At 42.9% G+C, this 17,076-nt stretch overlaps 1 protein-coding gene across 1 annotated transcript; it reads left to right on the top strand.

Annotated features, from left to right (window-relative positions):
* Positions 1 to 3,095: 3,095 nt before the first annotated feature.
* DLL1 (delta like canonical Notch ligand 1) lies at positions 3,096 to 15,358 on the top strand. Its single transcript, XM_040351052.1, has 11 exons — positions 3,096 to 3,967; positions 5,875 to 6,183; positions 7,466 to 7,526; positions 8,526 to 8,783; positions 9,743 to 9,803; positions 10,011 to 10,141; positions 10,235 to 10,404; positions 11,398 to 11,614; positions 11,953 to 12,739; positions 12,850 to 12,964; positions 14,620 to 15,358. The coding sequence occupies exons 1-11, from the start codon at positions 3,911 to 3,913 to the stop codon at positions 14,623 to 14,625; spliced, it is 2,172 nt and encodes a 723-aa protein (XP_040206986.1). The 5' UTR covers positions 3,096 to 3,910; the 3' UTR covers positions 14,626 to 15,358.
* The last annotated feature ends 1,718 nt before the right edge of the window (positions 15,359 to 17,076 follow it).

Here is a 17,076-nt window from a genome sequence, read left to right as displayed (position 1 = left end):
GCAGGCTTTTGTCTGGCACATAATTAAAGTGAACGCAGCTCAATATTCTTTCCACAATCCAAAGCAGGGAAAGTCCATTCTTTCTAGGTTACAGCCCCAGAAAAGGAAAAGCCTGATGTTACAATGAAATTGACATTATACACAGCCCATACCTTTGGTACATGCTAATGAGTTCCATGTAACCACAACAACATCATTTTTTTGGTGATCAGAAAAAAAAAAAAAAAAGAAGCTGAATAAAAATTTAACCCCTGCCTCCCCACTACTCTTAAAAGCCTCCCCTACTGACAGCAAACATGGTTAATTAATTTCTAACTGAATCATTAAAAATGTTGATGGCCACAAAAGTTCTACTGTCTGCTAGATATGAAACGTATACAAAGCTGACGGTTGCTTGAATGGCAAAGTCTTTATTTCCTCTCTATCTTGTTTCTTTTGAAGAGAAATGTGTGCACATTGTTGCAGAGGCTCCATCTTGCGCCAAGGGGAGCTCTTTCTCTCCCTTGTATTGTGCAGGAGAGCAGGTGCTGGCTGCATTACCATACAGCTGAGAGCACAAAGGACCAACTCATTCATCCCCTGCACAATAACAAACTGCCTTAATGATGGCCACGCGAGCGACACACACCAAACTCACTTCTTTTAACTGTGGCCTGGCCAAGGGAAGGAAGGAAGGGAAGAAAAGCACAGGGAGAGGGGAACATGCAAGGGGAAGGATAAGAAGACCAGGCACCTAAAGGGAGAAGTTTGAAGGAAGAAAACAGACTGGGAAAAAAACTCCACATTTTTATTTAAAGGAGGGGGAGAGAGATTTGTGCAGAATAGGGTGAAGGGTGTCAGGGAAGTCAGAGCAACTAATGAGGGTGATTTGTGCAGGATGGGGTAAAGGATGCCAGGGAAGCTGGTGTTCATGCCAAATCGTTCTTCTAAAAACGAGTAGTTGCTTAAGTCAGCATTTCTCAACATGGGTTCTGTAGATCCCTCCAGAGCAGCCTTTCCCAACAGGACTCAGTTGATCCCCGGGGTTCCTCCAAAGCAGCCCTTCTTAACCAGGGTTATGTGGATCCCTAGGGTTCCCTAAGAGCAGCTCTTATCAACCAGGGTTCTGTGGATCCCTAGGGTTCCCTAAGAGCAGCCTTTATCAACCAGGGTTCTATGGACCCCTAGGGTTCCAAGAGCAGCTCGTATCAACCAGGGTTCTGTGGATCCCTAGGGTTCCTCCAGAGCAGCCTTTCCAAACCAGAACTCTGTGAATCCCTAGGGTTCCTCCAGAGCGGACCTTCTTAACCAGGGTTCTAAGGATCCCTGGGGTTCCTCCAGAGCGGACCTTCTTAACCAGGGTTCTAAGGATCCCTGGGGTTCCTCCAGAGCGGACCTTCTTAACCAGGGTTCTAAGGATCCATGGGGTTCCTCCAGAGCGGACCTTCTTAACCAGGGTTCTAAGGATCCCTGAGGTTCCTCCAGAGCGCACCTTCTTAACCAGGGTTCTAAGGATCCCTGGGGTTCCTCCAGAGCGGACCTTCTTAACCAGGATTCTAAGGATCCCTGGGGTTCCTCCAGAGCGGACCTTCTTATCCAGGGTTCTATGGATCCCTAGGGTTCCTCCAGAGCAGACCTTCTCAATCAGGGTTCTTTGGATCCTCCAGAGCAGACCTTCTCAATCAGGGTTATTTGGATCCTCCAGAGCAGACCTTCTTAACCAGGGTTCTGTGGATCCCTAGGGTTCCTCCAGAGCAGACCTTCTCAATCAGGGTTCTTTGGATCCTCCAGAGCAGACCTTCTCAATCAGGGTTCTTTGGATCCTCCAGAGCAGCCCTTTTTAACCAGGTTTCTATGGATCCCTGGGGTTTGTCCAGAGCAGCTCTTCTCAACCAGGGTTCTGTGGATACCTAAGGTTCTTCCAGAGCATCTCTTCTCAACTAAGATCTGTGGATCCCCTCAGGGTTCCTCCTGAGATTTCTAGGGATAAATTCAGACTTTCCGATAAGTAACCACTGACACCTGTGATTTTTTAGCTAGCACTAATGGGTGGGGGTCTTCTAAATAACCACAAATGTAAGGAACATTCTTTCCAATCACTATCGCCCCAATGTCCTGAAAGCTGTAGATTTTGCAATTATCAGCAGAACAGGAAAGGTATTTCAAGGGTTAATCCATGTTAAAAAGAGATGCTGTCCTATGGGGTATGCTGGTCCGCTGGCTTCTGTTATTTTTAAGTTATTTGCAGCCTGCAGGTCAGCATCTTAGAAATGAAAGCCACAGGCAGCCAGGCAGTTGGCATTTTCAGGAGGTCGGCATTTGCAGTTTCCTTTGAATATCAGATGAAAACTCAGAGGTAGAAAGACAGCCAGGAGCAGAGGATTTTCTGAAATAAGGTAATGCAAATGCAGACCAACATGCGACGTTTGATAAAAATGAGGCTTGCAAAGACACTATGGGGGGTGGGGGGGTGGGGGTTACAGTTTTGGGGGGAAAAGGCGAGTCCACAAGTGCTTATTGGCTGCGTGTGCCCTCCAGCTGCCATCAATGGTGTCAGTCCTCAGTAGATGGCTGGCTGGGGTGACAGGTGGCCAGCGTAGAAGTGGTTAAGAAATCTGATCTAGCTTCACATGTTGCTCGATCACCTTTCCTGCCTCTCCACTGCTGCTGCAAGCGACATAGGGGACCGCAGGAGTGTAAGTGGATCAGGGGGATGCCCACCCCTTTTCCCACACTGGAAATCCTTGCCAGGTGACATCACTGAGTGGCACCGATCTCCTTGGACTTGGGTTGTAGAAGGCACACACACACACTTAGGATACAGAGGTGAGAAATCGGGAGGGGGCAGAAGTGTGCAAGGGGGGTGCGATTAGGGGGAGGGGGCAACTGCCACTTTTATTTTTTTCAGATGAAATGAACCCAGATCTTGTCATAAAATAAAGTTAAAATAGAAATGTAAAATGTGTGTTGTGTGTGTACAATGCTGCCCAATATCAGAGGGGAGGAGGGGAGGGGGGGGAGAGAGAAAGAGGAGGGAGGATTGCACATTTTACAGCTCACTGACCATTTGGCAATCCATGGAGAGGAGGGTTCTGTAAAGTGGCTCCTTTGTGACATCTCTAGACAGACTGGGGGTCTGCTCATTTGCATGTCATTAGCTATGCAGGCGGCCAGCTCCATATAAAGAGGCAGGCGGCCAGCCAGCGGCAGATAGAGCAGAAGAGGGCAGGACACCAGGACTGAGCATAGCCTGATCAGAACAGGACTGAACATAGCCCCCGATCAGGACTAAGCATAGCCCGATCAGCACTGTGCATAACCCGATCAGGACTGAGCATAACCCGATCAGGACTGAGCATAACCCGATCAGGACCAGGACTGAGCATATTCCGATCAGGACTGAGCATAACCCGATCAGAACTGAGCATAACCCGATCAGAACCAGGACTGAGTATATTCCGATCAGGACCAGGACTGAGTATAACCCGATCAGAACCAGGACTAAGCATATCCCGATCAGGACTGAGCATATCCCGATCAGAACCAGGACTGAGCATATCCCGATCAGGAGAAGTCAGCACACACAGCGCACACACCTCACCTGCCTGCCTGCTGGGATTATCGGAGCTCCGGAACTATACCGCTCCCATCGGGTGCTTGGCTTTTCTCTGGATTGTTTGCCTATTACTGGGTTCCTATGGAGATCTAGGGGCCAGACAAGGTGGGATTCTTCTAAAGGTGGATGCTAAAGGACTTCGATCTTCACCTAGCGCCAGTCTCCACCTTTTCTGCCATTGACAAGCTCGGTGTCACCCAATGAAAGGGCGTTTCTAGCCGGGAGGAGAAGACATTTGAAGGGAAAGCAGAGCCGGTGCAGCAATCTAAGCTGCGCTCTCCATCCACCACCTACCGCACCCTACAGGCACCTACCATGGGGGTCCACCAAGCCGCACTTTGCCTGCTCATCGTCTCTGCGCTGCTAGCCCAGGTAAGACATCCGATCCTCCGATTGGCTCTGAGAGTGACAGCGAGCTGCCCCCGCTGACCAGCGGGCACTGGAACTTCAATACTCCTGCTATGGAGGCTATGGGCTGGGGGGGCTTTGTAAGTTTCAGCACCCATTGTGGGGAAGGAAGAACAGCATAGGGGGGTACTGGGACTTTAGTAGATGGGCAACCTTTCCATGGAAGGTTGGGGGGGCTTTGTAAGTTTCAGCACCCATTGTGTGGAAGGAAGAACATCATAGGGGGGTACTTGGACTTTAGTAGATGGGCAACCTTTCCATGAAAGGTTTGTAAGTTTATTGAGCGATCGCCCTTACTATGGAGATAAATAATCGCATATGCTATAAATAGGGAAAGTGGGGCATCGAGACTTACTTTATTAGATGGGCACCCCTACCATGGGGTGGGAGGATTTGTGAGTTTGAGTGATTTCCTTGCAATGGAAGAAATAATATCATATGCGGAATGTAGGGGAAGATTGGAACTTTCATAGATGGGCACCCCTACCATAAGAACAACAGCATGCTATATAATGAGGGATGGGGGGCTTTGTAAGTTTGATTACCCTTATCATGGCATATGCATAATGTTGGGGGGCATTGGAACTGCAATAGTGGATGCAACAGCATGTTATTATGTTGAGGGATGGGGGCTTTGTAAAGAGAATGAGTCCTTTACTGTTGAAGAAATATTCATTTATGCTGCTGAGAGGGGCATTGGAACTCTTAATAGATGGGTACCCTTTCCATGGATGAGATATATAATGCTATATTGTAACTTTGATGTTTGGGCATTCTTACCATGGATGGGATAACATGCTATATTGTAACTGCTGTGTGGGCTTTCTGATCATGGAGAGATTCAGAAAAAAATGCTACATGTGGGGAGATATTGTAGCTTTAATAAATGAGCCTTACCATGGAGGGTCTCATATAAAATGCTATATTGGAGGTATTGCAACTTTAATACATGCCCATCTTTACCATGGAGGGTCTCATATAAAATGCTATATTGGAGGTATTGCAACTTTAATACATGCCCATCTTTACAATGGAGAGTCTCATATAAAATGCTATATTGGAGGTATTGCAACTTTAATACATGCCCATCTTTACCATGGAGGGTCTCATATAACATGCTTGCTATATTGGAGGTATTGCAACTTTAATACATGCCCATCTTTACCATGGAGGGGCTCATATAAAATTCTATATTGGAGATATTGTAACTTTAATACATGCCTATTCTTTACCATGGAGGGGCTCATATAAAATGCTATATTGGAGATATTGTAACTTTAATACATGCCCATCCTTACTATGGAGGGTTGATATTAAATGCTATATGCAAGAGGTTTTGTAACTTTACTAAATGGATATCCCTACCACAGAGGAGATGACATAACATGCTGTATGGAGGTTTTTTTTTAACCTCATTAGATGGGTACCTATATCATGGAGGGAATTTCAATAGATGGGCATCCTTACCATGGATGGATTAATATAAATGTTATATGTAGAGGTGTTGTGACTTTAATAAATGGCCATCTTTATAATGGATGGAATAATATAAGATAAAATACTCTATGCAGGGTGTTTTGTAACTTTAATAGATGGGTGCCCTTTTCATATATTTTATATTAAATGCTGTATTGTAACCTGATGCATCTTAAATATGAAATAAATAAAAATACATGCTAAAAGTAGGGGTACCTGGTTCATTCTGGGGGGGGGGGGGGCATTGCTTACAATGGTGCCAATTCTGTAGAGAGAGTGAATCTGTGCCATTCAGGCCTATTTGGGCCATCACCAAATGAGGTGAATAAATGTGTTGTGGATTTCTAATGCAGGACTGTTATCTTATATGTGACGTTTTTCTCCTGGCTTTGTAGATCTCTTGCTCTGGGCTCTTCGAGTTGAAGCTGCAAGAGTTCGTCAATAAGAAAGGTCCTATTGGGAACGTGAACTGCTGTCGTGGTGGGATGTCCGGCTCTCAGGGTTTGCAGCAATGCGAATGCAAGACTTTCTTTCGGATCTGCCTGAAGCACTACCAGAGCAACGTGTCCCCGGAACCCCCTTGTACCTATGGCAGCGCCGTGACCCCAGTGCTGGGCTCCAACTCCTTCAGCGTCCCAGACACCGTCAGCTCAGACCCAAGCTTCACCAACCCCATCCGATTCGCCTTTGGATTCACCTGGCCTGTGAGTGTCCTAGTCTTTCTTCTCCCCCAGGATGCTGCCTGTACATGTAGTTCATCACCATTATTAATCCATCTAGACAGGGCAGTTTGATGGCTGTAAGCTCTGCTAAATTCAGTGCTGAACAATAAGCTTAGCAACACCTATGCAAACATCAGCCTTGTCTCTCCTGCACACCAGGGCCACCCAACAGGGTCAGGCACTCTGATAGGGGTTAAGTACAGTAGTTGATGATAACATGGCTGATCATAGGGGCTTTCAAAGAAAGGGTGGTGGTTGTTGATGCAGAGTATTCAGATTAGGTAGATTAAACACACTGTGTACAGGGTGGGGTTGGATTACACAAGGTGAAATAAACCCCTGGATAAAAGAAGCAATAGCACTTACATAAAGGCTTGCTTAGCCTGAGGGAAAGGTTTATTTTTAGGGTTTACATCTGTCTGTATGACCCAGGGGGATATTTAGTAGTCCAAGCTCAAAGAGATGGAACTGAAAGGCTGAGATTTGTGTGTGAAAAGGAAAGGGGAAGGGGGGAGGGTGGTGGTGGTGGGCTCAGATGGAAAAAAAAAAAAAGGAGTTATTTGTCATAGGCAGACCCTTTATTTTTCCAAAAGGAACAAGTGTTATGGTGTTGGAAATGCCACTGCCCAAGTCTCCCCCTCTTGTCTTTGGAAAGCGGTTGTATAATTGTCAGCACAGCGTGAAATTCCCAAAAGGATTCATTTTACAGCCCTCTCAATGTGTGAAAGTAGGTAAATTAAGCGTGAAGATTGATGACACCAGCTCTGCTAGGCCCCCTGATCTGCTGTGTCCTTCCTATCACGCCAAAGGGTTAACGAAACAAAAAGAAAGAAAAAAAAACGTGCAAAATCCTCACTTCTTGCCGCCATCAGTTGTTGCAGCGCTGCATGGAAAGACAGGCAATGCAAATGCGGTGGCAGTCAGAAAAGGGTTAATCAACCAAGGCTTCTCTGTATGCAGGCAGCTGGCACCTAAGGGGTGGTGGAGGGGGGGATCACACTGCATAATGAAACAACAAGCATAAAAATCATACCAGGAAATAACTATTAAAAGTCCACCCATTTCCTTAGGAAAAGTGAAAACATGCAGCTAGCCAACACAATTCTCCGAGCCTCGCCTAGGCAGTGGGGGTAGGCAGCTATCAGTAGTTAGTGGTATGTGCTGATTTCTTCTGCAATTTGAAATGGAACATTTCTGTAGGTGATATTTGATTTGCGTTTTAAGCTTCTTAGTAATTTTGCAATTTTTATTTTCTTGTGCACAGGGTACTTTTTCCCTCATCATTGAAGCACTGCACACCGATTCAGCAGATGACCTAAGTACAGGTAAGAAGTGCATTCATTGTATAGAGTTAGTCCTTTTTATTTTTGTTCTCCATTGTCCTCCAGTCCTCTGTAATGCAGCCTTTCATGCTCACAGCAGGAAGGGCCAACTTGGCACCTAACGCTTTAGGAAGTCCACGTGACACGTTCAACACCTTTCCGGTGTTTGATCTCCACCATGAACTGTTGGTGATGTCGCTAGGCCTAGTCCAAGAAAATGTTTCCTATCCTCGTAGCCATTGCTAGTATAGGCATACCCCACTTTTAAGTGGAAAGCGCAAAATCAGCGCAAAATGAGCTTCCAGGTTTTATTACCAGACCTAATTGAACAAGCTGGGGTTAGAAGCTCATTGGTTTATATGCAGAAGTGAGCCTGATTTTGCGCTTTCCAGCTTTAGTAAATAAACCCCATTGTGTACTTAAGGCTTCATTTCCACTGACGTTTTTACAGCCACTTTTCTGAGCGTTTTTTTACAGCTTAAAAACGCCTGTCCATGTTATTCTATGGCATCATGCCCACATAGGCGTTTTTGAGCTTCAAATGGCATAGGCGTTTTTGAGCTGTAAAAAAAACGCAGGACCAGGGCGTTCTGAAGCTCCAGAGTAGAGCTGTAAAAACGCCAGACGTTAAAAAACGCTCAAAAACGTGCAAAAACGCTCAAAAACGCGCGAAAACGCTCAAAAATGCTCAAAAACGCTTGTTTTTACAAAATAAACATGGACAGGCATTTTTAAGCTGTAAAAAAGGCTAACACAAGTGGCTGTAAAAACGCCAGTGGAAATGAAGCCTTAAAGTGGGGTATGTCTGTAGTTGATGCAATATATTACATTTTGTTGTATGTGGTAGCTTAGAAAAGGAATTGGCTCTCTTTTTTTGTATACCATTTTGCTTTTTGTACCACCATTTTGTACCAAATAAAAAAGTTTGTAAACAAAAAGAAAAGGAATTGGATGAAATACAGTTATTAACAACGTTTTTTTTTTTTTTTTTTCGTTTGGCAGAAAACCCTGAGCGCCTTATCAGCCGCCTTGCCACCCAGAGACACCTGACAGTTGGCGAAGAGTGGTCTCAGGATCTGCACAACAGCGGCAGAACGGAACTCAAGTACTCCTATCGCTTTGTGTGTGACGAACACTACTACGGAGAAGGGTGCACCGATTACTGCCGCCCCAGGGACGATGCTTTCGGACACTTCTCTTGCGGCGAAAAGGGAGAGAAAGTCTGCAACCCCGGCTGGAAGGGACAGTACTGCACTGAACGTAAGTATAGACTCTAAAAAAAAAAAGAGAAATAGGCTACATGTAAAATTTTTTTTTTTAAAAAAATCCAATCATTTTATCTTTTTAGATGTAGAAAATGACATAAACATTTGATATTTAATAGTCAAATTATTTTTTATTTTATTCGTCCAATTAAATGACACATTTGCTATGCAGAGTGTCTCATTAATCATGTTGATTAGCTCCTTTTTATACTGCCTAATGGGGGTGTTCTCCTTTTTTTTTTTGTGCATTCAGTGTCACATAGCTGTGTAAAATGTGCACTGCCTGCTTAACGAGCTTGTCTTAAGCTAGAGGAACAAGAAAGCTTCCCCTTCCCCCACTGTCCTTTGTGAGGCTGGTGCCCCTCTTTCTGCTGAGAACTTTGGACCATTTATTTAAATGATAATAATAATGAAAAGTTTTCAGAGAAATCACACGCGTGCCATAGATTAGATCTTCACAGCCATTGGCCGGGAGAGCTGCACCCCTGCCTATGATTGGCTGGAGGCAACGGGGTATTGTTGCAGAAGGGCAGCTGCTGGGAGAGAATAGACAATAGAGCAGCTGTCCTGTACTGGCACCCTGCACACCAGCTGTCCACTCTTATCTGCACACACTCGCTGGGATATTAAGGGGTGGAACCATGTGTGTGTGTGCAGAATTAGGGAAAAAAAAAAAAAAAAAAGACTTCTGACCCTCACTTGGAAGAAAAAAGTGCGTAGAAAGGGGGAGGGGAAAAGAGGTCTGGGAGCCTTCTTTTGTCACCGTGTAAATGTATTAAGGAGGATGCCTGTTTGCAAGTGACTAGGAAAATACCCAGCTCCCAAATGAAAACAGAATCCAGCAGCCTGCATATAGAATCTCATTTGCACAGATGCCACCAATTGATGGCTGTTCCCTTTGATGCTTTATAATAGATCGCTTATATTTGCCATTTCTTTTTTTTTTTCGCGTAGCGATCTGCCTCCCTGGATGTGACGAACAACATGGCGTTTGTGAAAAACCTGGAGAGTGCAAGTGAGTTCACCTTGTTAATGTTTGAACAGAATCAGAGAATGTTGTCTGTGTATATAATTAAAAGAGAAACTCACATATACACACACATAGAATTTCCCCAGAAGGGTTTCACACTCTTTATTGTTATACACATTCCAAACGTTTTCTATGTATCTGCTGTCTTCTTAGTAACAAATTGATAACCACTTTTTTTTTTTCTCCATCCAGATGCCGCGTAGGTTGGCAAGGCCGCTACTGCGATGAATGCATTCGTTACCCAGGTTGCCTGCATGGTACATGCCAACAGCCTTGGCAATGCAACTGCCAAGAAGGATGGGGTGGACTGTTTTGTAACCAAGGTGAGACTATACAATAAACAATGATGAAGATGACTGAATATAATAAATGTGAAAAGGACAGCTTTCTAATGATTTGCTTTGTTCATTGTACAGACCTTAACTACTGCACTCACCACAAGCCTTGCAAGAACGGAGCCACCTGCACCAATACTGGCCAGGGAAGTTACACTTGCTCTTGCCGTCCGGGCTATACTGGATCCAACTGTGAGATTGAGATCAACGAATGTGACGCCAACCCTTGCAAGAATGGAGGAAGTTGTACGGTAAGTCATTTTGTTCTCATAAATAATTCTTTGGGTTAACCAAATAAATGTAAAGAGGGTTGGGTTTGGGACTTTAAATGAGGCATATAATGAACCAAAAAATGCCTCCATCCCTGTCATTGGATAAAGGCGGTGGGTTCGGGACTTTGAATGAGATGTGTGTTAGAACAGTAGGCAATTGCTCCAAAAACTATATATAAAAAATATTTTATTCATAATAACATGGATGGCACATGAGACATGATACATAGCAAATATGACAGAATGACATGATGTATAGCCCAGACAATTCAAATATTGCACATGACAAGTAAACTTTCAGTGAAGGATGGAATGTAGACGCATAAAAAACTGCATAAAAAATCTTGACGCGTTTCGTGAATATCATTCCACTTCCTCAGAAGCTAATGCACAATCCATGTCTAAAAATAGATAAAGAATCCAAATTACTCAAAAGAAGGACAAGGGGGGGATGGATGAAACCAAACACCCCAAAAGATTACTTACATAACAGCCCTAGAAAGGGTCAATGCTAGGAGCTGGAAGTTTGCTGAAGGCTGGGGAAAGTCCCCGTTGGGAGCTGAGGGGACGTACATCCACAGGTAGCCAAATAAATGTAAGGCTTTGGAAGGAACTTGTAAATTTAAAATTATTTTTATACATTTTTTATACAGACCTTACATACTTTACGAAAACAATCATATACTTCATTCATTAAGAACACAAACACAAAAAAAACGTATAGAATGGATCTATCCTATATCGTTAACTCCTCTCAAGTTTCTCAGGAAAACAAAAAAGCCTATAGAGCATAAACCATAAACCCTAAAACCCAAAAACACCCAGGAGGGGAGCAAAAAATTGAGGCAAAACACTTCGCCATCTAACCCCCACCTCCCTTGTACTTGTAAATTAACTGGTAGTTTTACCCAGGCTTAGTTTATGCAGTTTTCTGTGCTAAAGTGACATTTGCCTTTTCTTTTTTTTAAACAGGACCTGGAAAATAGCTATTCCTGCTCATGCCCACCTGGATTCTATGGCAAAAACTGTGAGCTCAGTGCCATGACTTGTGCTGATGGACCATGCTTCAATGGAGGCAGATGCACAGATAACCCAGATGGTGGATACAGCTGCCTTTGCCCAGTTGCCTACTCTGGCTTCAACTGTGAAAAGAAAATTGATTACTGCAGCTCCAATCCTTGTGCCAACGGTAAGATCACAGTCCAGTTGAGTAATTTAGTTGTTAGTATAAATCAGGCCCTTGATAAATAAACAGAAATATGTTTAATTTGCTTATGCATTGCTTTGAAAATAGTCCCAGTAATAGATATACATTTTAATTGGTAAGGTGGTGGGAATGAAATATGTCTGCATTATCAATAGCAAGCAATTGGCCCGTTTTAATTTTCCTGGACCATAAAAAGGCAGTTTAAGTCAAGTTTCTGTCTCCAACACCAATATCAGATTTCTTATCCATGTTAGTATAAATTGTGCTTAGCGTTAATCAGTTTACAATGTCTAATCATTTCCTGGTTGGCTCTCGTACAGGAGCTCGCTGTGAGGACCTTGGAAATTCCTACATTTGCCAGTGCCAAGAAGGCTTCTCTGGGAGGCACTGTGATGACAACCTGGATGACTGCGCTTCCTTCCCCTGCCAAAATGGTGGCACATGCCAGGATGGGATTAATGACTATTCATGCACCTGCCCTCCAGGGTACACAGGGAAAAACTGCAGCATGCCTGTGAGCAAATGTGAACACAACCCATGCCACAATGGGGCAACATGCCATGAGAGAAGCAATCGTTATGTGTGCGAATGTGCTCGTGCTTATGGTGGACTTAATTGCCAGTTTTTACTCCCTGAGCACACCAATGTTGGTGAGTCTGCCGATAAGTTAACGGAAAAGGTCAACGGACATTTTCCATGGATTGCAGTGTGTGCTGGAATTATCTTGGTGTTACTGTTACTGCTAGGCTGTGCTGCGGTAGTCGTTTACATGCGGCTTAGGGTACAGAAGAAACGGCAAATGCCTGCCACCTCTCGCGGTGAAACCAAGACTATGAATAATCTGGCCAACTGCCACCGTGAAAAGGACATTTCTGTGAGCATCATAGGCACCACTCAGATTAAAAACACAAACAAAAAAGTAGACTTTCTAAGCGAAAGCAACAATGATAAAAATGGCTACAAGCCAAGATACCCAACTGTGGATTACAATTTAGTGCATGAACTGAAAAATGAGGATGCAGCTAAAGAAGAACGGAGGAAATGTGAAGCCAAGTGCAGCTCGAGTGACTCAGATTCAGAAGAAACGCACTCATCACATTTAAAAAGGTACATATCTTGATGTTCTGCAGTTTTACATACAGTTGTATTGGTTTATTGTCACCTCTAAGTGGACCATGTCCAATTCTAATGGCTTACCATTTCTTTGCTACCCACAGTGATCCTTCAGAAAAAAGGAGGCCAGACTCGAATTACTCCTCTTCGAAAGACACAAAATATCAGTCCGTATATGTCATATCAGATGAAAAAGATGAATGCATCATAGCAACTGAGGTTAGTATTTTATTTTTTACTAGATCTGTTGATTTTAGAGCCTTCTGCAGAGGTAATGAAGCCTAAAGCCTTGTACACACGACCGAGGAACTTGACGGGCGAAACACATCGTTTTCCTCGTCAAGCTCCTTGTTAGGCTGTCGAGGAACTCGACATGGCAAGTTTCTCCATTCCCGTCGAGGAAAAAGAAGACATGCTCTCTTTTTGGCTCGACAGGATCCTCGACAGTTTCCTCATCGAAAAATGTACACACGACCGGTTTCCTCGGCAAAAAAAAAATCCCAGCAAGTTTCTTGCTGGTTTTTGCCGAGAAACTCGGTCGTGTGTATGAGGCTTTACTGAACTCAAGCCAATAAAGTTAAACTGCTCTTCTTGTTTGAAAGCTTTTGTGTTTTATTGGCTTTAAACTTTACACAGCTAATTAGCATTTCCTTTAAACATTGCCCTCATCATCTTTTATATTGAGAGAAGAAATGTAGGTTATATGAAAAATATTGCCTAAAACCATTATATAAGCGTAATCCACCATGGTCATAAATAATTGCTGTGTTTTGGAAACCTCACTACCGTACTTTTATAATACTGAAACTAAAAACAGTTGATGGTCAGGACTAACGTGAAAACAAAGCTACGCATAATGGGTGTTGGATCAAAGGTGATCAGTGGTTGTAGCTTTTAAAGGTTATCTAAAGTCACAAGATAGACATTGGGGTTGAATTACTAAAACTGGAGAGTGCAGAATCTGGTGCAGCTCTGCATAGAAACCAACCAGCTTCCAAGTTTTTAGTCAAAGCTTAAAGAGGAAGTAAACCCCGATGGGTTTTACTTCCTGTTTTGTTCCCTGCAAACCCTGAAAAGTAAAAGCATACTAGCCCATTATGTGGCATTTACCTGCAAACGAAGCTCGCGCTGTCCCCGCTTGAGGCCACACCCATGTCTGCCCCTCTTCCTTCCGGGGGCCGCCGACTCCAGCTCTGTGACTGGCCGGAGCCGCGTGACATCACTCCTGCACATGCGCGCGGGAGCCGCCAGTCACGGCACTCACCCGGAAAGAATCAGCACAGGGGCGTTTCCTCACAGCGCATGCGCCGATGACATCATCGGCACACTACAAGGTAGATATCTCCTAAACTTCACACATTTAGGAGATATTTACAGCACCTATAGGTAAGCCTTATTCTAGGCTTACCTATAGGTACAAGTGATAAAAAGGGGTTTACAACCACTTTAATTGAACAAGCTGAAGTTAGAAACTGATTGGCTACCATGCACAGCTGCACCAGATTTTGCACTTTCCAGTTTTAGTAAATCAACCCAATTGTATTGATAGTCTTATTTCCACTTTCCTGTTACAGCAGTTGTACAGGATGTCTAAATACGACTATGAAGCCCAATAGGTACATATCGGACCTAGCGCACGCTGTAATCAGAGCTCATTAACAGACCTGGAAAAGGACATGTTCGTATAAAGGCATTTCTAAGTAAATATCAGTCACAAATCATAACATGTGGGGCTATGGGACTATAAAAAGATATCAAAGTGTGGGATTTCCATTGCGCTTTTAGTATGCAAAACGCTGTGAATGAGGGAACTTATATTAAGTTGTGATTTGCTAACAGGTGACTAATCTTATCCTTTCTGTATGTTTCTACAGGTGTAATACGGAAGCTGTACAACACATTCTTGTCATATTCAGAGGTGACGCCCATGTGAATGCTGCTGATAATAGAGGAGAGGGGACATCCCTTTGTTGACTGCTGCTGAGACACTAAATTCAGACCGAGCTGGTTCTCTACTGAAGTTAGCAAAAATGACTGCAAAAACAAAATGGACACTACAAGCTAGCCTCTGTGTCCGGACACAAAACTGTTGCACTGCCGTTTCAGTTCTTCTTCATTGCACTATGGACAGTTGCTTTTTTTTTTTGTCTTTTTTAAAATAATTATTATAAAATATATATATATAAATATATAAATATATATATTTAATGAATTGACTTCTATGAGTCTGCAGAAGATGAGTGCACTGCCTGAGGTGTATAGTTGAATTCTATGAGCCGCTCCGTTGCTAAACTCCAGACACTGCCTTCCTTAGTCTTTTTTATACTGAAAGGTGTTTTTCACTAGGTCAAAAAATGTGTGTTATTTTTTGAACTTGTAAAACTATTTTTACGATATTTGTAAAGCTTGAGTATTTGTGATGTTCATTTTTTATAATTTAAAAAAAATGGTAAATATGTAAAAAGGCACTTCGGGTCTATGTGACTATATTTTTTTGTATATATATGTATTTATGGAATATTGTGCAAATGATATTTGATTTTTTCTACTTTTTTTGTTAATGAAGGAATTCATTTTTAAACTATTTTTCCAAAATAAATATTATGAATGATACTATTTGGAGTTTTTTTATATACTGTCGTAGGTATTAGAGTCATGTTGGGCGCCACTAATGTTCGATTTACTGAGGAGCAATGAATGTTCACTTTGCAAAGTGAATGTTTCAATATGGTAAATTCAATATAGATGTAAATTAGGGAATAACTAAATGCCAATTTTTTTTTTTAGTTTTGGATAGAGTGGAGAGGGATTTGAACCCCTGACATTTTTTATTGCTGTTTGTGCTCCTGTTAGGGAGATTCACCCTCTCTATTTGTCCTGTTTACCATTATCATTGAAAGTGAAAGTAAAAGAAAATCCTAAATTGTGGGTTGTCCCCAGAAAAGTAATAAAGGGGGAAACTTCCAATGGGAACAGTAGTTCTGGTGAGCTGGGGGTACCCAAGGAACTCCACTAGTTTGCAAGGATTTCCTCTCACTTCCTGTTTGGCTATGGGACAGAAAGCCAAGGGAACTCTCCGACCTGTAAATTAAATACAGATGTAAATTAACCTGCCTGGCGGTATTCCCGAGTCTGACTCGGGGTTAGATTTTCCTGCTGCGAGCGGTAACCCCGAGTCAGACTCGGGCTTGCCTCGCTAGATCCACAGGCTTGGTTTACTTACCTTGTCCCTGGATCCAGCGATGCCACCGCGCTGTGTGAGCGAGCGGGACCTCGCTCGATTCACACAGTGCCTCTGTGTGACGCCGATCTCCGTTCCCTGCGACGTTACGACGCACGGGGACGGAGAACGGCGCCAAATTCAAAAAAGTAAACAAACACTTTACATACAGTATACTGTAATCTTATAGATTACAGTACTGTATGTAAAAAAAAACACATCCCCCTTGTCCCTAGTGGTCTGTCCAGTGTCCTGCATGTCATTTTATATAATAAAAACGTTTCTTTCTCCCTGCAAACTGTAGATTGTCCATAGCAACCAAAAGTGCCCCCTTATGTCAAAAATAGTTTTAGATCAGCTAAAAATCAGCGATAATAAATTATAATCACTTGCAGAATTGTGCGATAGCGATTTGTGGGGAAATTCGTCATAAAAAAAAATAATGACAGCGACAATTCTGCAACTGAGCAAATTTCAGTGATTTTGATTTGATTACATTATTGAATAATTTTTATTATAATTATATTATTATTTGTTATAATTATTTATAATTATTTATTATATTATAATTTATAATTTTGTTTTTAAAAAAATGTCATACCCGGGATGCCTATTAGATTCTTGTTTGGTCAGATTTAAGTTAGTTATTCCTAAGAATTACAGGCCTACAGTATAAAACGCCAAATTTCCTTGCAAATAATGGTACCGCTTTCCGCATGTTTTTTCTGAAAGAATCAAACCGCCAGGGAGGTTAAGAAATAAATAAAGGCAAATCTTTTTTTAGTTTTGGATAGAGTGGAGAGGGATTTGAACCCCTGGCATTTTTTATTGCTGTTTGTGCTCCTGTTAGGGAGATTCACCCTCTCTATTTGTCCTGTTTACCATTATCATTGAAAGTGAAAGTAAAAGAAAATCCTAAATTGTGGGTTGTCCCCAGAAAAGTAATAGAGGGGGAATCTTCCAATGGGGACACTAGTTCTGGTGAGCTGGGGGTACCCAAGGAACTCCCCTAGTTTGCAAGGATTTCCTCTCACTTCCTGTTTGGCTATGGGACAGGAAGTGAAGGGAAATATCAACAATGGCACACAGATGGCAAAAAAAAATCTCTCTG

The sequence above is a fragment of the Rana temporaria genome, chromosome 4 (genome assembly GCF_905171775.1).
Source record: "Rana temporaria chromosome 4, aRanTem1.1, whole genome shotgun sequence".
Classification (NCBI taxonomy): Eukaryota; Metazoa; Chordata; class Amphibia; order Anura; family Ranidae; genus Rana; species Rana temporaria.
The sequence above is the reverse complement of the archived record's forward strand: the minus strand, read 5'-3'. Positions and strand labels throughout refer to the sequence as shown.

What these genes read in the sequence shown, in the direction of transcription:
- DLL1 (XM_040351052.1), top strand. Translation starts at nt 3,911, where the DNA reads ATGGGGGTCCACCAAGCCGCACTTTGCCTGCTCATCGTCTCTGCGCTG. An exon ending in CCTTTGGATTCACCTGGCCT is followed by an intron (nt 6,184 to 7,465) that starts GTGAGTGTCCTA and finishes TCTTGTGCACAG; the next exon opens with GGTACTTTTTCCCTCATCAT. An exon ending in AGAATGGAGGAAGTTGTACG is followed by an intron (nt 10,405 to 11,397) that starts GTAAGTCATTTT and finishes TTTTTTAAACAG; the next exon opens with GACCTGGAAAATAGCTATTC.